Consider the following 25,238-nt stretch of genomic DNA (forward strand, 5'->3'; position numbering starts at 1 on the left):
CATTGATGGGTATTTGGCTATTAGGAATCAGGCTGTTAGAGCCATTTGTGTGCAAGCGTTTCTGTGGATGTAGGCTTTTATTCTGTTGAGCGAATAGATAAGAATGGGATCGCCGGCTAATACAGTAATTCTGGGTTTAACACTGAGGAGCTGCCAAGCTGGGTCCAAAGTGGCTGCTCCATTTTACATTCCCACCAGCTCTGCGTGAGGGTTAAAAGCTTTACTCTTGCAACTTTTTGTCATGTGCTAGATATCTTGGTTCTTAAAAAGAGTGATATAAGTGTCATGTCCTATAACATACATAAGACTGTTTTAAAATAACAATTTGTTACCATTAACAAGGGTGCTAAATGAGGTTCAGTCTGTCTTTGTAGCCCATTTTATCCAAAGAATGCACAGTTAAATACCGCATGTTAAGTCAGTTGGTAAAATGATTGTCTGTTGTAGTTTTGTTTCCAATTGTATAAATAAATGTATCTGTTGACATTCATTTTCAATGTTAGGGATTGCCCTCCCTCCTCTTTTAGATCATGTGAAATATTTACGTCATTCAAAGTAGAAAGTGTGTAGCGTCATTCAGACAAGCGTCCATCCCTCCTGCTATGTCCCTTCCCGCCCCCGGAGGGAACCTTTTTACAGTTCCTAGTTCATCCTCTCAGTGATTCTTTTGGAAATACAAGCAAACACACACACACACATACCTGACCTGACTCAACGCTAAGCTTTGTCAGGAAGCCTTTCTTCTGCCTCTAGCCCTGTGTTTCCTAGAGTTCAGCATGCCTTGGATCCTAACATGTTTCTCTCAGTTTTACCCCTTGTATTTTGTTGTTATACTAGCTTCTGGAATGAGCACCCTCTGGACCCTCCCCCTTGACTGCCGAGTGCCTTTCTCTCTTCCCTTTTCTCTCCTTCCCCTCTCATTCTCAGAATCTCTTTTCTCTGGTCCCTCTCTTTGTCTGAATCTTTGTTTTCTCACTTCTTGTGCTGATCAATTTGGGCTCCATTTCCAGCAGCTTCCCCTCGCAGTGAAGACCCGTCCTTGTAGAAGGGGCGGTTTGCCCATTATTTCTTAGACCCTCGTGTTCCTAGGTGACCACAGTGCTGTTAGGTCACTTAGCGACTTTGGGAATGTCTTTTTTAGTCACCTGCAACTCTGAGCCTGAGAGGCTCAGATTCCCCTCAGGAGGTGCTCTCCTGTTGGGGGTGACTTTGGAGATCGGCAGCATGTGGCCCCCGGTCCCCCGTCCCAGTTCTGCAGTTAGGTCACATCTGCCTGGATCCTGGCTTTGTGAGGAACCCTGTCACCTGGGTCCTTTTGTCTGTCTGTGGACATCTCTGGGCTTCTTCTTTTGCTATTCTGGTAGGCCTCTTTTGTTTTTATTGGGAGATTAAAAGACTACACTGTTCCCCTGATCTCATCCTACTCTCAGTGTTTAACAACAAAAGTAAGACTCAGCGAGAGAGATGAAGTGAATTGTTCACGGACATCCAGATGTTGAGAGAAGAAGCTCTACTGAGACAGACTGTTTTGTCCACAGCCCATTTCTCGTGTACGTCGCCTCCAGCAGGGTCGTTCCCTCCTTACCATCTGGCGTCATGTTCTTCTTGAGTGTCTGCTCGGAGTTGTTTAAATCTCTGGGTGGTTACTGCACTTTCGGGAATCCTGGGGGCCTGTGCAGAGTCTGGGCGGGGCGGGGGGCTGTGGTTGTGTGCTGGGTTCCCCACTTCCGTTTCCTCTCACTTGTGCCCCCCAAGCCGCACTGACCACAGTCCGCAGAGCCCCCAGTCCAGCCTGGGTGAGCGCGTTCACCTGCAAAGGAGACCGAGGTCGGGGCCCAGAGGAAAGGTGCTCGCAAAAATGAGCTTGCTCTTGGGTCTGCAGGTCCCACCTCTCCAGGAGCAAGAGAGCACATGCGATGGCATCAGAAAGCTCCAGGGGGAGGAATCCATCCTGGGTCAAGAGACCCCTGACCAGAGGCCTCTCCCTGGAGGACCCCGGCAGAGGCACAAGAGTCCCGGGACAGAGCAAGTCCTAGAGTGGCTGTTTATTTCCCAGGAGCAGCCGAAAGCTAAGAAGACCTGGGTGAGTTACTGGTTTGTTCATTTCCACTTCTTTTCTTTATTTCTTTTTCATTTTTTTGGTGGGGAGAGGGATGGAGGTCCTCAGGTGGGAGGGCGTATAAGGTCCCTGAGGTCCCTGTTTCCTGGTTTCCCCAGACTCAATTTTCAGCTCCTTTTCCACGCCCCCCCATTTTTTTAAAAATTTTTTTAATTTTTTTTATTTTTCTTAAACATCTTTATTGTCCCCCCATTTTTTTAAATGGATATTGTTCTGTTTAAATGTGTTTACAAACTGTGTATTGTTTCTGGTGTGAATGCATTTTTAATTTATGTTGGTGGCGTGTGCGCATGTGTGTCCTGCTGTATTGCTTATGTTTTTCGTTAAGCACCGTCCTCTTGTATGGCCGTCAGCGGTGTCTTGGTGTCCACTTGCCTCACGTTTTCTGCCAGCTCTTAATTACTGTTGTTCTTTTTATTTGAGCCATTCAGGTATGGTGGTGTCTCTGTATGGGCTTACTTTGCATTTCCTGCTAGCATGCTTTTTGGACATTTTGTTACCTTTTGTGGGTGTTTTCTGTCTGTTTCTTATTGACTGAAAGGAGTTATTTATTTTCTGGAAGCTTACCAGAAATGCTGTTTCAGGCCACACCTCAGTCCTGTTATATCAAGACTTTTAATCTTAACAAGATTCAGTGATTCATGCACATTGAAGTTTAAAGCAAACTTGATACCAAATCCATGTTTACCTGGGGTGCTTCTCTCACCTCCAATATTTTGTTATGACAGTTTTCAAACGCAGGGCAAAATCGAAAGGATTTTGCAGTGAACATCTGTATACTCATCACCTTGAATTTCCCTTTAACATTTTACTGTACTTGCTTTATCACATAATCCATCTTTCCGTCCCTCTGCATCTCTTACCCCATCTTATTTTTGCTGTATTTCTTAATGTATGTTAGACATCAGCATGCGTCTCCCTAAATACTTCAGTGTGCACAGCATTAACTGTTGTTCAGTGTTTGTTTACAAGCTGGGTTTTTTCCCCGTCTTGCCTTTTCATTCTGTTAATTAATGCTGCCTTTTGATGAACAGCTACTTCTAATTTTTACTTAATTTAGTTTCTAAATTTTTTCTTTTATTACTGGTGTTTTTTGTGTCCAATCTAAGAACTTTTTTTGTTATCCAGAGCTCATGAAGACAGTTTTCTTTGTTCACATTTACCTTTCACATGTAGATTCACAATACATCTAGAATTAATATTTATGTTTAGTGTTAGTAGGAGTCAAGCTTTATTTTTTTCATCAAGTTGCCTAATTGCCCCAGTGCCACTGAAGTGATTGACCTCTACCTATGGCTCTGCGGTGCCACCTTGTCATATATCAGGGGTCCATAAATATAGTTTGGTTTCACAACTCTTTATTCTGTTCCATTGGCCTACTTTTCCATCCTTATGCCAGTTTCACACTGTCTTGATTTATAATAAGTCTTGATATCTGGATGCTTCCAGTTTTTGGTGATTATGAATGCTGTCAACACTCACATGTGGGTTTTTGTGTGGACATGAGTTTTCATATCAGTTGGGTAAATACCTAGGAGCATGATTGCTGGATTGTACGGCGATTCTATGTTTAGCTTTGTAAGAGACTGTCTTCCAGAGTGCCTTGCAGTTTTGCATTCCCACTTGCAGTGAATGAACGTCCCTGTTCCTCATCCTGACCAGTTGTTGGTATTGTCAAGTTATTAAAAATTTTGCCATTCTAATAGATGTGAGGTGATATTTCACTGTAGTTTTAAGTTGCATTTCCCTAATGACTAGCTAGTGGTATTGAGTATATTTCTATGTGTTTTATTCTTTCTATATCTTTGGTGAAGTATCTGTTTTCTTGTTATTGATTTTTTTAAAATTTAATATTAAACAAAAATTTTATTGGCGTATAGTTGATTTACAATGTTGTGTTAGTTTCAGGTGTACAGCAAAGTGAATCAGTTATACATATATCTACTCTTTTTAATTTAATTTTTTTTAAGATTTTTTTTTTAAGTCTGTTGAATTTGTTACAATATTGCTTCTGTTTTATGTTTTGGTTTTTTTTTGGCCCTAGGCATGTGGGATCTTAGCTCCCCAACCGGGGATTGAATCCGCACCCCCTGCATTAGAAGGTGAAGTCTTAACCACTGGACCCCCAGGGAAGTCCCTCCATTCTTTTTTAGATTCTTTTCACATATGGGCCACTACAGAGTATTAAGTAGAGTTCCCTGTGCAGTAGGTTCTTATTAGTTATCTACTTTATATATACTAGTGTGTATATGTCAATCCCAGTCTCCCAGTTTATCCTTCTTCCCATCCCCTGGTACCATAACTTTGTTTTCTACATCTGTGACTCTGTCTCTGTTTTGTAGGTAAGTTCATTAGTACCATTTTTTAGATTCCACATATAAGCAATATCATATGATATTTGTCTTTCTTACTTCACTGAGTATGACAATCTCTGGGTCCATCCATGTTGCTTCAAATGGCATTATTTTGTTCTTCTTTATGGCTGAGTAATATTCCATTGTATATATGTACCGTATCATTAAAAAATTTTTTTTAAATTCTTTACCTTATTTATTTTGTCTTGAGAGGGCAGAAGCCAAACTTACTGAGTTTGATGGGCATGACATTAAGATATTACATACGGCTCTTCAGGATTTGGGGCTACAAAATCATGCTTTCTTATTCTTTTTTTTTAAATATCATTATTGAAGTATAATTGCTTTACAGTGGTGTGTTAGTTTCTGCTTTATAACAAAGTGAATCAGTTATACATATACATATGTTCCCATATCTCTTCCCTCTTGCGTCTCCCTCCCTCCCACCCTCCCTATCCCACCCCTCTAGCTGGTCACAAAGCACCGAGCTGATCTCCCTGTGCTATGCGGCTGCTTCCCACTAGCTCTCTGTTTTACTCTTGGTAGTGTATATATGTCCATGTCACTCTCTGACTTTGTCACAGCTTACCCTTCCCCCTCCCCATACCCTCAAGACCATTCTCTAGTAGGTCTGTGTCTTTATTCCTCTCTTACCCCTAGGTTCTTCATGACATTTTCTTTGTCTTAAATTCCATATATATATATATGTCAACATACAGTATCTGTCTTTCTGTTTCTGACTTACTTCACTCTGTATGACAGACTCTGGGTCCATCCACCTCATTACAAATCACTCAATTCCATTTCTTCTTATGGCTGAGTAATATTCCATTGTATCCATGTGCCACGTCATCTTTATGCATACATCCGATAATGGACACTTAGGTCGTTTCCATCTGCTGGCTATTGTAAGTAGAGCTGCAATGAACATTTTTGTACATGACTCTTTTTGAGTTATGGTTTCCTCAGGGTATATGCCCAGTAGTGGGATTGGTGGGTCATATGGTAGTTCTATTTGTGGTTTTTTAAGGAACCTCCCTACTGTTCTCCATAGTGGCTGTACCAATTCCCATTCCCACCAGCAGTGCAAGAGTGTTCCCTTCTCTCCACACCCTCTCCACCATTTATTGATTTTAGAGTTTTTGGTGATGGCCATTCTGACTGGTGTGAGATGGTGTCTCATTCAAGTTTTGATTTGCATTTCTCTAATGATTAATGACATTGAGCATTCTTTGGTGTGTTTGTTGGCAGTCCGTATATCTTCTTTGGAGAAATGTCTATTTAGGTCTTCTGCCCATTTTTGGATTGGGTTGTTTCTTCTTGTTGTTATTGAGCTGCATGAGCAGCTTGTAGATTTTGGAGATGAATCCTTTGTCAGTTACTTCATTTGCAAATATTTTCTCCCATTCTGAGGGTTGTCTTTTCGTCTTGTTTATGTTTTCGTTTGCTGTGCAAAAGCTTTGCAGTTTCATTAGATCCCATTTTTCTATTTTTTGTTTTTATTTCCATTTCTCTAGGAGGTGGGTCAAAAAGGATCTTGCTGTGATTTATGTCATAGAGATACCACATCTTTATCCATTCCTCTGTTGATGGACACATAGGTTGCTTCCACGTCCTGGCTATTGTAAATAGTGCTGCAGTGAACATTAGGGTGCATGTATCTTTTCAAATTGTGCTTTTCTGTGGGTATATGCCTAGGAGTGGGATTGCTGGGTCATATGGTAGTTCTATTTTTAGTTTTTTAAGGAATCTCCATAGTGGTTGTACCAATTTCCATTCCCACCAACAGTGTAGGAGGGTTCCCTTTTCTCCACATCTTCAGCATTTATTGTTTATAGATTTTTTGATGATGGCCATTCTGTGACTGGTGGGAGGTGATACCTCATTGCAGTTTTGATTTGTATTCTCTAGTAATTAGTGATGTTGAGCATCTTTTCATGTGCTTTTTGGCCATCTGTTGTCATGGATTTTTAAGAGTTCTTTGTTATTCTAGATTTAAATCCTTTATAAGAAAAATGATTTGAAAATATTTTCTCCCAGTCTCTGGTTTGTGTTTTCATTTCCATGACACCAACTTTCACAGAGCAAAATGTTTTAATTTTGATAAAGTTTATTTTCTGAATTTTAATTTTTTAAAATGGGTTTTGCTTTTGGTGTCATATCTAAAATTTCATTGCCCAAACAAAAGTGCACAAATTAAAAAAATTTTTTCTCTGGAATTTGTAAAGTTTTAGCTTTGACATTTAAGTCTGTGATCCATTTTTAGTTAATTTTTGTATAGCGTGTGGGGTATGTGTTGAGGTTCATTTTTTATGTGTATAGATGTGCAAGGGTTCCAGCACCCTTTGTTGAAAAAGGTGATCCTTTCTCCATTGAATTGCTTTTGTGTCTTTATGAAAAAAAAATTTTTTTTTCAAGAGACAGTGTTTATATGGGTCTATTTCTAGGCTCTCCTTTCTGTTCCATTGATTTTTCTGTCTAATCTTTTACCAGTATCATGCTTTCTTGCTTTTATAGGAAGTCTTAAAGTGGGCTAGTGGGAGTGCTGCACCTTTGTTCAGAATTGTTTTGGCTGTTCTAGTTTTTTGCCTTTCTGTATTAATTATAGAAGAGCTTGTGGATAGCTACAAAAAAACTTGTTAGGACTTTGATTGGAATTACAGTGAATCTATGAGTCAAATTAGGGAAAACTTACATCTTAACAATACTGAGTTTTCCAATCCATGAACACACTATAGCTTTCCATGTTTTAGATCTTTGATTTTTTTTTTTGTTTTTTTTTTTTTTTGGGGATTTTTTTTTTATTTATTTTTTTATTTTTTTATTTTTTTGGGTGTGTTGGGTCTTCGTTTCTGTGCGAGGGCTTTCTCTAGTTGCGGCGAGCGGGGGCCACTCTTCATCGCGGTGCGCGGGCCTCTCACTATCGCGGTCTCTCTTGTTGCAGAGCACAGGCTCCGGACGCGCAGGCTCAGGAATTGTGGCTCACGGGCCCAGTTGCTCCGTGGCATGTGGGATCTTCCCAGACCAGGGCTCGAACCCGTGTCCCCTGCATTGGCAGGCAGATTCTCAACCACTGCGCCACCAGGGAAGCCCGATCTTTGATTTTTTAAACCACTGTTTGTATTTTGGAGCATACGTATTTCTGCGCACATATTTTCTTTTATCATCTTAACCATTTTAAGTGACAATTCAGTGGTATTAAATACATTCATAACATTGGCAGTCATAACCACCATATCCGTCTCCACAGCACTCTTCCTCTTGAAAAACTGAAGCTCTAATCCATTAAACAATAGCTCCCAATTCCCCCCTCCCCATAACCCCTGGCAAGTGCCACTCTACTTTCTGTCTCTGATTCTGGCTACGCTAGTTACCTCATATAAGTGGAATCATACAGTAATTGTCTTTTTGTGACTGGCTTATCTCCCTTGACATAATGTTCACAAGGTTCATCCTTGTTATAGCATACTGCAGAACTTTCTTCCTTTTTAAAGCTGAATAATAATTTGTTGTATGTATATACCTCATTTTGCTTCTCCATTCATCCATCCATGGACACTTGGATTGCTTTCATGTTTTAGCTACTGTGAATATTAACGTTGCTATGAACATGGATGTAGAAATATCTCTTTAAGACCCTGCTTTCACTTCCTTTGGGGATATACCCAGAGATGAAATTGCTGGACCATATGGTAATAATACTTTTTAATCTTTTGAGGAGCCACCAAACTGTTTTCCATAGCAGCTGCACCATGTTGTATCCCCAACCAGCAGTGTTCCCATTATTCCACATCCTCGCCAACCTTTGTTATTTTTATGGTTTTTGATAGCCATCCTAATGAGTGTGAGCAGAAACTCATTATAGTTTTTTTTTTTAATTAATTAATTTATTTGGCTGTGTTGGGTCTTCGCTGCTGCATGGGCTTTCTCTAGTTGTGATGAGCGGGGGCCACTCCTCGTTGCAGTGCACGGGCTTCTCACTGCAGTGGCCTCTCTCGTTCAGAGCGTGGGCTCTAGGTGCACGGGCTTCAGTAATTGTGGCACATGGGCTCAGTAGTTGTGGTTCCTGGGCTCTAGAGCACAGGCTCAGTAGTTGTGGTGCCCAGACTTAGTTGCTCCGTGCCATGTGGGGTCTTCCTGGCCCAGGGCTTGAACCTGTGTCCCCTGCATTGGCAGGCAGATTCTTAACCACTGCGCTGCCGGGGAAGTCCCTCATTGTAATTTTGATTTGCATTTTTATTATGATTAGTGATGTTCAGCATCTTCATACGCTTATTGGCCATTTGTATATCTTCTTTGGGGAAATGTCTATTCAAGTCCTTTGATTACTTCTGAATAGGTTGTTTTTTGTTGAGTTTTATTTCTTTATATATTCTAGATATTAATCCCTTATAAGGTATATGACTTCCAGATATTTTCTCCCATTTTGGGAGTTGCCTTTTTACTATGTTGATGTTGTGTTTTGATGCAAAAATTTTTTAAATTTTCATGAAGTTCAATTGGTTGGTTTTTCTTTTGTTGCTTGTACCTTTTGTGTCATTTTCAAGAAATCATTGCCAAATCTAACATTGTGAAGCTTTTGCCCTATGTTTTCTTCTTATATAGTTTTAGGTTTTACATTTAGGTCTTTGATCCATTCTAATTTTTATATAGTGTTAGATGAGGGTCCAACTTCATTTTTTTTCATGTGGATATCCAGTTTTCCCAGTAGTATTTGTTGAAAGACTTTCCCATAAATGGTCTTGGAACCATTGCCAAAAATCATTTGACCTTATATGCAGGGGGTTATTTCTGGGCTCTGTTCTATTCCATTGTCACCTTTATGTCAGTACCACATTGTTTTGATTACTGTAGCTTTGTAGTAAGTTTTTTTTAATGTTTATTTATTTATTTGACTGCATTGGATCTTAGTTGCGGCATGCAGGATCTTCATTGTGACATGCAGGATCTTTTTGTTGTGGCATGCAGTCTTCTCCAGTTGCGGTGTATAGGCTTCTCTCTAGTTGTGGTGCGCAAGCTCCATAGTGTGCGGGCTCAGTAGTTGTGGTGTGCTGGCCTTGTTGCCCCACAGCATGTTGGATCTTAGTTCCCTGACCAGGGATCGAACCCACATCCCCTGCATTGGAAGAAGGATTCTTAACCACTGCACCACCAGGGAAATCCTGTGTAGTAAGTTTTAAAATCAGGAATTATGAGTCCTCCAGCTTTGTTCTTTTTTAAGATTGTTTTGGCTATTCAGGGTCCCTTGAGCTTCCATATGCATTTTAGGGTGGGTTTTTCTATTTTTGCAAAAAACATCGTCGGAATTTTATTAGGGATTGCATTGAATATGTAGATCACTTTGGGTAGTGTTAACATTTTAATATTAAGGAACATAGGGTATGTTTCTGTTTATTTATGTGTTCTTTAATTTCTTTCAGTAAGGTTTTCAGTTTTCATTCTACAAGTCATTTACCTCCTAGGTTCAGTTATTACTTTTTGATGATGCTATAAATGGAATCATTTTCATAATTTGCTTTTCAGATTGGTCATTGTTAGTGTATAGAAATGCACCTGATTTTGGTGTGTGACTTTGTATCCTGTTATTTGCTGAATTCATTTGTTCTAACTAGGTTGTGTGTGTGTGTGTGTGTGTGTGTGTGTGTGTGTGTAATCTTTAAGATTTTCTATATATAGGAAGACATTGTCCATGAACAGAGATAATTTTACTCCTTTTCTAATTTAGATGCCTTTTATTTCTTTTTCTTGCCCAATAGCTCTGGCAAGAACTTGAAGCACTATGTTGAATAGAAGTGGAGAAAGAAGGCGTTCCTTTTTTTTTTTTTTTTTTTTTTTTTTGTTGTACGCGGGCCTCTCACTGTTGTGGCCTCTCCCATTGCAGAGCACAGGCTCCGGACGCGCAGGCTCAGCGGCCATAGCTCACGGGCCCAGCCGCTCCGCGGCATGTGGGATCCTCCTGAACCGGGGCACGATCCCGTGTCCCCTGCATCGGCAGGTGGACGCTCAACCACTGCGCCACAAGGGAAGCCCGGCGTTCCTTTTTAAAAAAAAAAATTATTTATTTATTTGGCTGCATTGGGTCTTAGTTGAAGCACATGGGATCTTTCATTGTGGCGTGCAGCCTTCTGTCTAGTTGTGGTGTGTGGACGCTAGAGTGTGTGGGCTTAGTTACCCTGTGGCATGCAGGATCTTAGTTCCCTGAACAGGGATTGAACCCACGTCCCCTTCATTGGAAGGCAGATTCTTAACCACTGGACCACGAGGGAAGTCTTGAAACCAGGCATTCTTGCCTCATTCCTGATCTTAGAAGAAAAGCTTTTAGTCTTTCATAATTGAGTATGATGTTCACTGTGTGGTTTTAAGATGTGGGTTTTATTATGTTGAAGTACTTTCCTTCTATTTCTACTTTGTTGAGTGTTTTTATCATGAAAGAGTGTTGAATCTTGTCAGATCCTTCAATTGAGGTAATCTGCATCGAGATAATCATTTTTTTAACTTCATTCTGTTAGTGTGATGTATTGCATTGAGCAATTTTCAAATGTTGAACCATCCTTGCATTCCGAAAATAAATCCCATTGGTCATGGTGTATGATCTTTTTAATAAGCTGTTGAATTTGATTTGCTATTATTATGAAGATTTTTACATCTATGTTCATGAGGAATATTAGTTTGTAGTTTTCTTGCAGTGGCTTTGTCTGGATTTGGTATCAGATCCTTAGGAAGTGTTCCCTCCTCTAGGTTTTTGGAAAAGCTTGAGAAAGATTGATGTTATTACTTCTTTAAATATTTGTTAAAATTCACCAGTGAAGCCTGGGCTTTTCTTCTTTGGGGGAAGATTTTTGATTACAGACCCAATCTCCTTACTAGTTATAGATTTATTCAGATTTCCTATTTCTTTGTGATTTGATCTTGATAGAAACACAAATGGAATTCATTCCTTTCAACTAAGTTACCCAATTTGTTGTCATACAGTTGTTCATAGTACTTTCCAATAATCATTTTTATTTTTGTAGAATCAGTACTAATTTCCTCACTTTCATTCTTGATTTTAGTAATTCTAGTCTTCTCTCTTTTTTTTTTTTCCTCAGTCTAGCTACCTGAAGGTTTATCAAAATTTATCTTTTCAAAGAACTAAGCTCTGGTTTCATTGATTTTTTTTCCTATTGTTTTTCTAGTTTCTATTTTGTTTGTATTCTAATCTTATTTCCTTCTTTTTGCTACCTTTGTGTTTAATTTGTTCTTTTTCTGTTTCCTTAAGTTGTAAAGTTAGATTATTGATTTGAGATGTTTCTTGTTTTAAATGTGTTTGGTTTTTATTTTTTGAAGATGTTGGGGGTAGGAGTTTATTAATTTATTTATTTTTGCTGTGTTGGGTCTTCATTTCTGTGCGAGGGCTTTCTCTAGTTTGGCAAGCAGGGGCCACTCTTCATCGCGGTGCACGGGCCTCTCACTGTCACGGTCTCTCTTGTTGCAGAGCACAGGCTCCAGACGCGCAGGCTCAGTGGTTGTGGCTCACAGGCCTAGTTGCTCTGCGGCATGTGGGATCCTCCCAGATCAGGGCTCGAGCCCATGTTCCCTGCATTAGCAGGCAGATTCTCAACCACTGCACCACCAGGGAAGCCCCTAAATATGTGTTTTTAACTGTAAAATTTTCCCTTAACACTGCTTTTGCTGCATCCCAACAACCTTATGTTGTGTTTTGTTTTCATTCATGTCTAAATATTTACTAATTTCCCTTTTGGTTTGTTTGATCCATTGGTTGTTTAAGACCATGTTGTTTAATTCCCACAAATTTGTGAATTTTCCCTTTTTTTCTGCTGCTTTTAGTGATTTTTAACTTCATCCTATGTGGTCAGAGAAGATACTTTGTATGATATTTATCTTTTAAATCTATTGAGATTTAATTTGTGGTCTAACATATGGTCTGTCCTGGAAAATGTCTCATGTGTACTTGAGAAGAATGTATATTTTGTTCTTGGGTAGAATATTCTGTATATGTCTGTTAGAGGTAGTTTATTTAAATTCTGTTTCCTTATTTTCTTTCTGATTGTTCTATGCATTATCGGGAGTGGGATATTGAAGTTTCCGACTATTATTATAAAACTATTTCTCCCTTCAATTATGTCAGTTTTTGTTTCATGTATTTTGATGATTTGTTATTAGGTGTAACTGTTTATAATTGTCTATCTTCTAGCTGTACTGAAACTTTAATAATATGTAATTTCCTTCTTTGTCTCTTACAACCTTTTTGATTTGTCTGATGTTAGTATAGCCACCCCTGCTCTACTTCGGTTACTACTTGCATGGAATATCTTTACCCATCTTTTCACTTTTGGTCTGTTTGTGTCTTTGGATCTAAAGTGAGTTTCTTATAGACAGCATATTTGAGTCATGTTTCTTAATCCATTTTGCCAAACTTTGTCTTTTCACTGGAGAGTTTTACTGATTTACACTTATAGTAATTACTCATAAGGAGGGATTTATTTCTGTCATTTTGCTGTTTTCTTTATACCTTATAGCTTTTTGGTCCTTCAGTTCCTGCAATCACTGTCTTTTGTGATTAGTTGAATTTTTATAGTGAAATGTCTAAATTCCTTTCTCATTTGCTTTTTGTGTAAGTTTTATAACTATTTTCTTCGTGGTTGCCATGGGATTACATTTAACTTCCTAAAGTTATAGCATTCTGATTTGAATTTATACCAGCTTAACTTCAATAACATACAAACATTATGCTCTTTTACAGCTCTGTCCCACCCCTTTTGATTGCTGATGTCTCAGAGTTACATCTTTATACATTGTGTGCCCCGAAATGTAAACTAATAATCATTTCAAATGCATTTGTCTCTTATAATTATGTAGAGAATGAAATGTAGAGGCACAAATATACTACCATTATAATTACCCAGATATTTACCTTTATTCAGATCTTTATTTCTTCAAACAGCTTCAAAATATTGTCTAGTGTTCTTTTATTTCACATACATGACTCCCTTGAGCATCTCTTAACAAGCAGGTCTAGTGGTAGCAAACTACCTTTTGTTCTTCTGGGAATGTCTTCATTTCTACCTCACTTTTTACTTACTTAATTAATTAATTTTTGGCTGCGTTGGGTCTTCATTGATACATGTGGTCTTTCTCTAGTTCTGGCGAGTGGGGTCTACTCTTCATTGCAGTGCACATGCTTCTCATTACTGTGGCTTCTCTTGTTGCAGAGCATGGGTTCTAGAGTGCAGGCTCAGTAGTTGGGGCCCACGGGCTTAGTTGCTCCATGGCATGTGGGATCGTGGGATCTTCCTGGGCCAGGGCTCGATCCCGTGCCCCCTGCATTGGCAGGTGGATTCTTAACCACTGCGCCACCAGGGAAGCCCTCTACCTCACTTTTGAAGCACAGTTTTGTCAGATACAGGATTCTTGGCTGGTAGTTTATTTTTCTTTTAGCTCTTTGAATATATGGGTTTATTGCCTTTTGGTCTCCAAAGGTTCTGATGAGAAATCTATTTATAATCTTACTGAGGAGCCTTTGTAGGAAACAAGTCATTGCTTTCTTGATGCTTTCAGGGTTCTCTCTTTGTCTATTGAAAATTTGAGCATATGCGTTTCTTTGAGTTCATTGTTTTTGGAGTTTGTTTAGATTCTTGGATGTTTATATTCATGTCTTCATCAAATTTGGAATTTCATTTTCAAATTTGGTGTCCATTTTTGAAAATCTTAGCCATTCTAGATGTGTAATGGTGTCTCACTGTTTTAATTTGCAATTCCCTAATGATATATGATGTTTGAGCATCTTCTCATATGCTGATTTACCATCAGTGTATCTCATGTTCAGATTCTGTTGCCCCACACCATGGTTGCTACTTACAGCTGTTGCCTTTTTTATTTCACGAAATTTTAACGTCTTCTCTTCAGTGGTAGCTCCTGGTGCATTCCCCCTTTGTGCCCATGTTCTCTGCATGTTCTTTTGTCATAGCATCTTTGACTGCCTGTTACATTTTTATGGGTTTAATCTTTGCTGTTCTCTGCAATGCTGAACACTTCTGTCTTTCATCCATTTTATATTACTTGCACCTAGTTGAAAACCTGGCACATGGTATTCTTATATGTTGCATGAGAAGTTGACTGATTTAATGCATATTGATGGGATATTTTCAGTAAACGTTTGCTTTTCTCCCAAAGTAGAATGTAAATAATGGACACCCTTAGCAGCCTTTTGTTTACTACAAACTCAGTAAAATGATATGCAATTGAATGGGAATATTGCTGTTTCAGGGACCATTGTCATTCATGGATGTGTTTGTGGACTTTACCTGGGAGGAGTGGCAGCTGCTGGACCCAGCTCAGAAGCACCTGTACAGGAGTGTGATGTTAGAGAACTATAGTAACCTGGTGTCCCTGGGTAAGTACCACTTCCCTGAAAGGAGTGTGTGTCATCTCCAGGCTTCCCCTTCTTGGGTGCTGAAAGCTGGGGCACTTTCGTAAAATGCTTGGTGATTTGGGGCTTATATTTAGAGGCCACATTTTCTTATTCTCCCTTTGCCATCAGAATCTGCTGGTTGAATGATGTTCACTTTGCCAAAGTGCAAAAGGGCAGCTTGATCACGCCGCCTCTAAACCGAGTCTTCCCCATTCTGCTGAATCCCATGGTCCTAGGCAGTTTGGGGCCAGGTTGTCTGTAATTTTCTATTCACAGGGTATCAACACACCAAACCGAATATCATTTTCCAGTTGGAACAAGAAGAGCTGTGGATGATGCAAATTCCAAGTGAGAGCCATATGGGTGAGTCGTCAGGACATTTAGATCTTTTCCTCCTTAGAATTGGTGTGAGTTCTGACGTGATGTTCCCTTTGTGTTTGTACTTTCGGGTCATTTGTAACCATTGTCTCTTAGTTAATCTCCTCTGTGGCATTCTCAGCTTCCTTCTTACTTTCCCGTGGTGATAGATGCATTTCATTACGCATTTAAGCAAGCTTTTCCTCTTTACCTCTTTTCATGTGACTTTCACACCCCTTCTACTTTTTTTCTATTTTTCTAAAATTACTTACATTCATATTCAACACAGTTCCAATTTCCTTCCCCTTGAAACCTACGTGTTAGGAGATTCTACCCTTTCTGCTTCTCCTTCCTAATGGCTTTGTCATCACTGTTCTTTCTGAGTGTATTCCTGCATCATTTGATAATATCAGTTCTCTTGCCTGAAGCCTTTCCCCCACGCCTTACTCAAGTGAACCCCGTGGAACCCACTCTCACACTGCACGACGCAGTGCTTATTCTCCTCGTGCTTTTCTGCCCTCGCGTGCTCTTTCCTCTGAGTCCAAAGGGTCTTTCTTATATTCCCCACTTTCCTCGTATATTGTAAGTTTTAAAAGACTTCCACTCTGAAGATTTACGCTTTTTCTTTCTGTATTGGTGACTGACAGCTCCATCCTCTTTCATCTGCCCTTTGGTACTGGGTTTGATTGTTCCACAGGGCATCTTCCCTGCATGGGCCACTCCCTTGTCTCATTTTTCAGAAACTGGAATTGGAATGTCCCTTCTGCTGCCCCATAGCTGTATGATAATTTCTTCTCACCTTCCTGTTTGTTAGTTCTGCTATGCTCCTGGTTTTCTTCCTGGCACTGGGCGTGAGCCTAAATATTCTTTTTATGCAGTTATCTTCACTAGTCTTGCTATAATCTGTTAGTATCTTGGTCCTTCAAAATAAGTCTTTTTGGGCTTCCCTGGTGGCGCTGTGGTTGGGAGTCCGCCTGCCGATGCGGGGGACACGGGTTCGTGCCCCGGTCTGGGAGGATCCCACGTGCCGTGGGGCGGCTGGGCCCGTGGGCCATGGCCGCTGAGCCTGCGTGTCCGGAGCCGGTGCTCCGCAGCGGGAGAGGCCGCAGCTGTGAGAGGCCCGCATACCGCAAAAAAAAAAAAAAGTCTTTTAAGGCCTCCATCTTCTCAATTCCCACCTCCTTCTCATTGGGAATGAGATAATTCCCAATATTATCTTTTTTTCCTTTTCTTTTTTTTTTTTGGCTACACCACACAGCTTATGGAATCTTAGTTCCTGACCAGAGATTGAACCCGGGCCCTTGGCAGTAAAAGCATGGAGTCCTAACTACTGAACCTCCAGGGAATTCCATTATTTCATTTCTTGCTTATTCTACTTATTAGCCAAATTTATACCTTTTAGTCTTTTTATACTGTGAGTTCATCCTGATGTACTGTCAGATATATTTCCCTAAGCAACTACGTATTCTGTCATAAGTGTGGCAGGATAAACCAACAGATAATCTTTGTAGTATTAGGATTGTTTCAGCTGCAATTTTTGATTAGTCCTAAATCAAACTATTTAGGCAGAAGTGATTTATTACCACACATCACAAAATGTCCTGATGTGGGACTGCTTGACTTACTAAATCCCCAAACGTCTATCTCTGCCTCGCCATTCTAACTATGTCAGTATTTCTCAGATTTCCTCCCCTCATGGTCACCAGATGCCTCTTACAGTTCCAGCCAACACCTGCAGATATACCAGTGGGCGGTGGAATAAGAGAGACTGTTTCTTCCCACATGGCCCTTTTAATCAGGCATTAAAATCTATTTCAGGAAGCCCCAGCAGACTTACCATGTTGAGCAGGCTAGATTTTCATCACATATCCCTGTGTAAAGAAGACTCTGGTGAGGAAACGGGGCCATCACTGTCGGCTCAGCTATATCATGCTTCACTCTCGGCAGGGGTCTGGAAGTGGGTCCCATTTTCCTAACTGCAGCACACGGCCTTACAAATGGAAGTAGGAAATAAGATCAGGTTTCTGCCAGCCAGGAAAGGGCAGCAGAACGGCTGGGTAGGCAGCGCTGTCCACCTCCATCTACCTCTCTGGTTAGGTATCATCCAGTCACACCTCTCTTTCCATCCATTCATCTTCAAAAATATTCTATCACCCCCTTGTCATTCTTCTAGTATATTAATGCAAGTCTAGGATCCTTGTTTCTAATCAGACGTGGTGGTTCTTCGTGGTCCGGTGATCTATAATTAAAGATAAGTTATCCACGTACAACCAGCCAGACAGGTAGAGTGGCAGAGGGAAGTACAGGGTGGGTACAACAGGAACCTCGTTCTGGGAGAGCAGCAGGAGTGGCACAACAGAGAAGCATTGGAACCCGGGCTGGGCAGGCTGTGCCGGGGCTTCCTGCTGTGGCCGTGGCCTGGTGAGCCCGGGTTCTGCTGGCTTAGCATGATTTCCTCTTCCATTGTCTTCTGTGGCTAAACTCAAGATGGGCCACAGCCAGTAATCATGTTTAATACAGTCTTAAATCATGTTTAAATAATCTTTAATCTTGTGAATTCCTGTCTTCTACTCACTGGCTCTGGTATTCTGTTCTTATTTCTTGAATTCTTTGTGCTCTTCCTTGAGATACCAGCAATGATTAATTTCCCGCAATTATTGTTGTAAAGAAAATGCTCAACAGCAAATTCATTAGATTTCCTGGGAAATCAAATGAAGGAAACCAGAGATGTGGGAACCAAGGGAAAATAAGCAGGAGTGTGGTGCCAGCAACAGAAGGATTGGAAGGGTGAAGTACAGAAACTGACAGATTCAGTATCCACGAACTTTCAGAGTCTACAGGGACAACACTGACAGCCAAACATGAGCAAATATGATTTGAGGGCAAAGGTTAATTACTCACTGGCCTGTTTTCTTCTTGATGGAAACACTTCTGACTTTAAGACCATGTATTGGGTTGGCCAAAGGTTCATTCAGTTTTTTCCATAAGATGGCTCTGGTAGCACTTAGTTGTCTTTAACTTCATTCAAAACAGTTTTGTTAGATTGTATTGTGACAGCTGTCGTATCAGCATGCATTAAAAAAAACTTATCAAAATTGGTGAATTTTTGTGTAGCCATTTTAATATTGAAGATGGAAGAAAGCAACATTTTTGGCCTATTATACTGTATTATTTCAAGGAAGGCAAAACTGCAACTGAAATGCAGAAAGGGATTTGTGCAGTATATGGAGAAGGGGCTGTGACTGATCTAACATGTCAAAAGTGATTTGTGAAGTTTCATGCTGAAGATTTCTCTCTGGATGATGCTCCACGGTCAGGTAGACCAGTTGAAATTGATAGCAATCGAATTGAGACCTTAATTGAGGACAATTAACGTTATATCACAAGGGAGATAGCCGATATATGCAAAATCCAGATCCAAATTAAGGGTTGAAAATCATTTGCACAAGCTTGGTTATGTTAATTGCTTTGATGTTTGGGTTCCATGTAAGTTAAGCGAAGAAAACCTTCTTGATCATATTTTCAAATGCGATTCTCTACTTAAATGTAACGAAAACGTTCAGTTTTTAAGACGAATTGTGATGGGCGAATGAAAAGTGGATACTGTACAATAATGTGGAACGGAAGAGATCGTGGGGCAAGTGAAATGAACCACCACCAACCACACCAAAGGCTGGTCTTCATCCAAAGAAGATGATGTTGTATATATGGTGGGATTGGAAGGGAGTCCTCTATTATGAGCTTCTTCTGGAAAACCAAATGATTACTTCCAACAAGTACTGCTCCCAATTAGACCAACTCTAAGCAGCACTCGAGATAAAACATCCAGAATTACTCAACGGAAAACACATTATCTTCCATCAGGATAATGCAAGACCGTATGTTTTTTTGATGACGAGGCAAAAACCGTTACAGCTTGGCTGGGAAGTTCTGATTCATCTGCCATATTCACGAGACAATGCACCTTTGGATTTCCATTTATTTCAGTCTTTACAAAATTCTCTTAATGGAAAAAATTTTAATTCCCTGGAAGACTGTAAAAGGCACCTGGAAGAGTTCTTTGCTCAAAAAGATAAAACCTTTTGGTAAGATGGACTTATGAAGTTGCCTGAAATATGGCAGAAGGTAGTGGAACAAAATGGCGAGGGCTTCCCTGGTGTTGCAGTGGTTGAGAGTTCGCCTGCTGATGCAGGGGACATGGGTTCGTGCCCCGGTCCGGGAGGGTCCCACATGCCACGGAGCAGCTGGGCCCATGAGCCATGGCTGCTGGGCCTGCGCATCTGAGCCTGTGCTCCGTAATGGGAGAGGCCACAACAGTGAGAGGCCGCGTACCGCAAACAAAAAAACCCATAATGGCTAATATGTTGTTCAGTAAAGTTCTTGGTGAAAATGGAAAATGTATCTTTTATGTTTACTTAAAAACCAAAGGAACTTTTTGGCCAACCCAGTAATAGCCAGTAATGTTCCCTCCAAAGCCACTGTAATAGTCAAACATGCTCCTGTTCATTTCTCACTGCATGGGGGTGGGTACTGTCCCAGTTGGGAATTGATGTTTGGGAAAATATAATTTGGAGGTTGTGTACAAAATGAATAAGAGGGTTCAGGTTTAAGATGTAGGGAAACCTGAAATGGGGTGTTAAGATCCTGTGATATTGCTGTCTTCAAACCTGACCTGCTTCTGTGTTCTCTTAATACACTTTTTTGTCCATTGCCTTGGTCAGCAATAACTTTGGGACATCTAGGTCAACTCTACCCATTCTCTCTTCTGTTCAACCTCCAGGTATTTCTGATTATGACTGAGAACTTAGTCTTGTGTCTAGTTCCCTATCCACTTTGTATTTTTGGAATTTGGTTGGGGGGTGGGAGTTGGGTTGGGTTTATGTTTAAAAGCATTCTGGCCACCCTGCCCCGTCTGTTTTTCATTCCCCTCAGAGAAAACCAGTTTCATCTCTTTAGCTCTTTCTTATGGTATTTACGTCCGTGTTTTTCTAAATAACCAACTTATTCTCTTGCACCTTGATTTCCTCCTAATTACTTAGTGTGAAGGGTAAAGATTTAATTCTCTTTCATCCTCCTTCCCTCATATTCCCCATGATATACACACTGTCTCTTTCCATACCTCCATCATCCTAATCAAGCTGTTTCATACTTAGATCAGTCTTCAGTTTTTATATCTTTACGACCATGTAATTTCTGTTTACAGGTAAATCATGCAAGTTTACAATGGCTAGTTTTCGTTCATAAATCACTTTTTCTCTTGAGTTGTTTTACTTCCGTGCCCAGTTTTCTGTGTTATCATTAATGTATTTATAATTAATTTAACCCCAGACTCTTCTTCACATGTCTAAATATTCTTTTGGTACATTCAGCTAAATTAGTGATTCTGTCAATTTCATCTTCCTGGTGACATCACTCCCATGTCTTTTGACTTGCTCCAGTGTAAGCTGATTTTTCTCAAGACCTGGTTGTACAGTTTTTAACCTGGAATCTCCTTTCAGATTTTCTTTTCTATTTTTTTGTGTCATCTTTTTTCTTGGTTTGTTTTCATAGTAGTTTCCTGTGAAAGGAACACCTTTCATAGTAGCTTCCTGTGAAAGGGTGCATTTGATATAAAATTTGAGACATGTGCCACTGAAAATGTTTATACTTTACCCCTGAATGCTCTGTTTTTTCTCTCCTAGCGATGCTAATGAGTAGTCAGATCTACTCTAAATTTTGACCCATTATATGAAACTTTTTTGGTTTTTCTGGAAGCTTTATTAGCTGCTGCTTGTCAGCATTCTGAAACATCTTGATGATGTTTCTTGTGAGTTTATTTTCATCTATTTGGGTATTCAGTGGAACTTTATTCCCAAGAAGACTGTAAACCAATCTGCAGTGGTTCTGCTCTTTCTCCTGAGCTTGGCACAGTGTTTGGCACATAATAGATATTTAACGGTTATTCGTTGAATGAAGCTAATGCTCAGAGATCCTTTCCCACCTCTTTTTATATATATATATATATATATATATATATATATATTTAAAATAAATAAATAAATTTATTTATTTTTGGCTGCATTGCATCTTCATTTCTGCACACAGGCTTTCTCTAGTTGTGGCGAGCGGGGGCTACTCTTCCTTATGGTGCGCAGGCTTCTCATTGCAGTAGCTTCTCCTTTTGTGGAGCATGGGCTCTAGGTGCACGGGCTTCAGTAGTTGTGGCACATGGGCTTCAGTAGTTGTGGCTCACGGGCTCTAGACCGCAGGCTCAGTAGTTGTGGCACATGGGCTTAGTTGCTCTGCAGCATGTGGGATCTTCTTGGACTAGGGCTTGAACCCATGTCCCCTGCATTGGCAGGCGGATTCTTATCCACTGTGCCACCAGGGAAGGCCTCACCTCTTTCTGTTTTGCTCATTTCTCTTTTGCTTTCTAAAGAAGGCATTTTGCAAAATTTTGTAACTCAAGACTACCTTTATTTATTGTCAGTTCCCTTTGCCTCATACATATTTTGATTTGCTTTGTTTTCCTGAGTGCTCAGGAGTTTGGGTACATTTACACTTGAGATTTTAATTACATTCAGAACTGATATCTGAAACTAAGAAAAACCTCATGATATGGCATTTTTAAGGCAATTTTATGCTATACTAGGATCATGTTACTATTTATAACATGAGTATTTTCATTTCTAGACGAAGTCTGGGAAATTGATGGTCATATGGAATGGCATAAGGAAAATCAAGGCAAGCTAAGAAGTATGTCAAAAGGCTATCAGTGTACTGCATTTGGAAAACTCTGTCTTCTTAGTACAAATTATGTTTCTTCAAGACAAAAACTTCATAAATGTGTCACAAATGGAAAGAGTTTGAAATATAGTACAGATTTCGGTAATAATTATTCCAGAAAGAATCCTAATGGGTTTCATGCACATAGGGAATCGTCCTTCCATTCTAAACATGAGCAAGCTGTTATTGGGATAAAATACTGTGAAAGTAATAAATCTGGAAAAACTGCCAACAGAAAGTCACAGCTCATATGCAAGCAAATACGTATGGGAGGAAAGCCCTTTGAATGCAGTTACTGTGGGAAGGCCTTCAGCAGCAAGTCATACCTTGTGGTGCATCAGCAAACTCATGCAAAAGAAAAACCCTACAAATGTAATGGATGTGGGAAAGACTTCAGCAGCAAGTCCTACCTCATTGTTCATCAGAGAACTCACACAGGAGAGAAACTACATGAATGCAGTGTTTGTCAGAAAACTTTCAGTTTCAATTCACAACTTGTTATACATCAGAGAATTCACACGCGGGAGAATCCCTATGAATGCTGTGAATGTGGGAAAGTCTTCAGTAGGAAAGACCAGCTTGTTTCACACCAGAGAACTCATTCAGGACAGAAACCCTATGGGTGTCATGACTGTGGGAAAGCTTTTGGTTTGAAATCACAACTCATTATACATCAAAGAATTCACACAGGGGAGAAACCCTATGAATGCAGTGATTGTCGGAAAGCTTTTAATACAAAGTCTAACCTCATGGTACATCAGAGAACCCACACGGGGGAGAAACCCTATGGTTGTAGTGAATGTGGGAAAGCCTTTACTTTCAAGTCACAGCTCATTGTACATCAGGGAGCACACACTGGGGTAAAACCCTATGCATGTAATCAGTGTGGAAAAGCGTTCAGTTTGAAGTCACAACTCATTGTACATCAGAGAAGTCACACAGGAGTGAAACCCTATGGATGCATTGAATGTGGGAAAGCTTTTAGGAGCAAGTCCTACCTCATCATACATATGAGGACTCACACAGGAGAGAAACCACATGAGTGCAGTGAATGCGGGAAATCCTTCAGTTTCAATTCACAACTTATTGTACATCAGAGAATTCACACGGGGGAGAATCCCTATGAATGCAGTGAATGTGGGAAAGCCTTCAGTCGGAAATACCAGCTCATCTCACACCAGAGAACTCATGCAGGGGAGAAGCCCTATGAATGCAGTGACTGTGGGAAAACTTTTGGTTTGAAGTCACAGCTCGTGATACATCAGAGAACTCATACAGGAGAGAAACCCTTTGAATGCAGTGAATGTCAGAAAGCCTTTAACACAAAGTCGAATCTTATTGTTCATCAGAGAACCCACACAGGAGAGAAACCCTATGGTTGTAGTGAATGTGGGAAATCCTTTACTTTCAAGTCACAGCTTATTGTACATCAGGGAGCACACACTGGGGTGAAACCCTATGGGTGTAATCAGTGTGGAAAAGCCTTCAGTTTGAAGTCACAGCTCATTGTACATCAGAGAAGTCACACAGGGTTGAAACCCTATGGATGCATTGAATGTGGGAAAGCTTTTAGGAGCAAGTCCTACCTCATCATACATATGAGGACTCACACAGGAGAGAAACCACATGAATGCAGTGAATGCGGGAAATCCTTCAGTTTCAATTCACAACTTATTGTACATCAGAGAATTCACACGGGGGAGAATCCGTATGAATGCAGTGAATGTGGGAAAGCCTTCAATAGAAAAGATCAGCTCATCTCACATCAGCGAACTCATGCTGGGGAAAAACCTTATGGGTGCAGTGAGTGTGGGAAAGCCTTTAGTAGCAAGTCATACCTCATTATACACATGAGAACTCATTCTGGAGAGAAACCATATGAATGCCACAAATGCGGGAAAACCTTCATTTGGAAGTCGCTACTCATTGTACACGAGCGCACTCATGCAGGGGAAAACCCTTATAAATGCAGTCAATGTGAGAAGTCCTTCAGTGGAAAATTACGGCTCATTGTACATCAGAGAATGCACACAAGAGAGAAGCCCTATGAATGCAACGAATGTGAAAAAGCCTTCATTAGGAAGTCTCAGCTCATTGTACATCAGAGGACTCATTCAGGGGAGAAACCCTATGGATGCAGTGAATGTGGAAAAACCTTCTCTCAGAAATCAATTCTCAGTGCACATCAAAGAACTCATACAGGAGAGAAACCCTGTAAGTGCAGTGAATGTGGGAAGGCCTTTTGTTGGAAGTCACAGCTCATTATGCATCAGAGAACTCACACAGATGAGAAACATATTGGTGAAGTAAATGTAAGAAACTTTCTCTCAAAAGTGAAGTCACAGGAATTCCCAGAAAATTTGTACAGAAGAGAAACTCTGTAAATGGAATCATCTCATTGTACACCATGTATATGTGGCATGTGGAACTCTGTTTTTTATACACACAAAAAAATCAGTACATGTGCACAAGGGACTCTGAATTCAGTGAACCCTATGAAAGTTCTTAGCAGGAAGTCTTGTAAGTTTGTGCAGGTGAGGAACATTATGAATGAAATGAATGTCAGAAAGCCATTTTTTGATATGCTAACATCCACAAAGAGGAAATTCCATAATGCAAATGAATATAGAATACAGTCCTTTGAAATTCATAGTTTACTAAGAATTAGGATTTTAATGAGAGAAAACATAAATGAATGAATTGCAGGTATCATAAGCTCATACCTTGGAGAAACCATGCTATAAGTTAGGGAAATTCTTTGTCTAGAAGGACAAACTTCTAGTAAAAAAAAAAAAGAAAAAATTTGAATGAATGAAGATCTATGAATATTTCAGATGGGGTAAAGCCTCAGCAGGAAGGTTTATTTACTATTATTTTGATTCATTTGGAAAAAAATAATTTCCTTTACAAATTAAGGGAAATTATGTTCCAAATGTTCCAAACTTTTAGGAAACAATTGGAGAAAGTATTCAACTATCAATGATAGGTATGTTCATAGTACAACATAAAGATTTTTTAATCTGTGTAAATAAATGTAACAGGATAACAATAAGGATGACATCATAAGACCTGCAGGGATATTTAGGTGTTATCTTCGTTTCTGTACTATAAAATATGTTTTGTGTAGTTTTGCATATTCTTGTGAATGCCGCATTTGATAGATAAATTAGCTAGATAACAATACCATTTTCCAGGGGTTTCTACTCTGCATAGAGACATTCTTATTTAAAAA

The 25,238-nt window shown here is 39.9% G+C and overlaps 1 protein-coding gene across 2 annotated transcripts; it reads left to right on the forward strand.

The window, feature by feature from the left end:
- On the forward strand, positions 1 to 24,824 carry LOC116748303 (zinc finger protein 268-like). Of its 2 annotated transcripts, XM_032621059.1 has the most exons (5): positions 73 to 1,550; positions 1,883 to 2,083; positions 14,740 to 14,866; positions 15,161 to 15,247; positions 21,914 to 24,789. In XM_032621059.1, exons 3-5 carry the CDS (start codon positions 14,755 to 14,757, stop codon positions 24,388 to 24,390), a joined length of 2,676 nt encoding a protein of 891 aa, XP_032476950.1. In that variant the 5' UTR covers positions 73 to 1,550; positions 1,883 to 2,083; positions 14,740 to 14,754; the 3' UTR covers positions 24,391 to 24,789. The 2 variants fall into 2 exon arrangements, with proteins under 2 accessions (XP_032476949.1, XP_032476950.1); XM_032621058.1 differs by having other exon boundaries at positions 1 to 2,083; positions 21,914 to 24,824.
- The last annotated feature ends 414 nt before the right edge of the window (positions 24,825 to 25,238 follow it).

This window comes from Phocoena sinus, unplaced genomic scaffold (genome assembly GCF_008692025.1).
Source record: "Phocoena sinus isolate mPhoSin1 unplaced genomic scaffold, mPhoSin1.pri scaffold_35_arrow_ctg1, whole genome shotgun sequence".
NCBI classification, from domain to species: Eukaryota; Metazoa; Chordata; class Mammalia; order Artiodactyla; family Phocoenidae; genus Phocoena; species Phocoena sinus.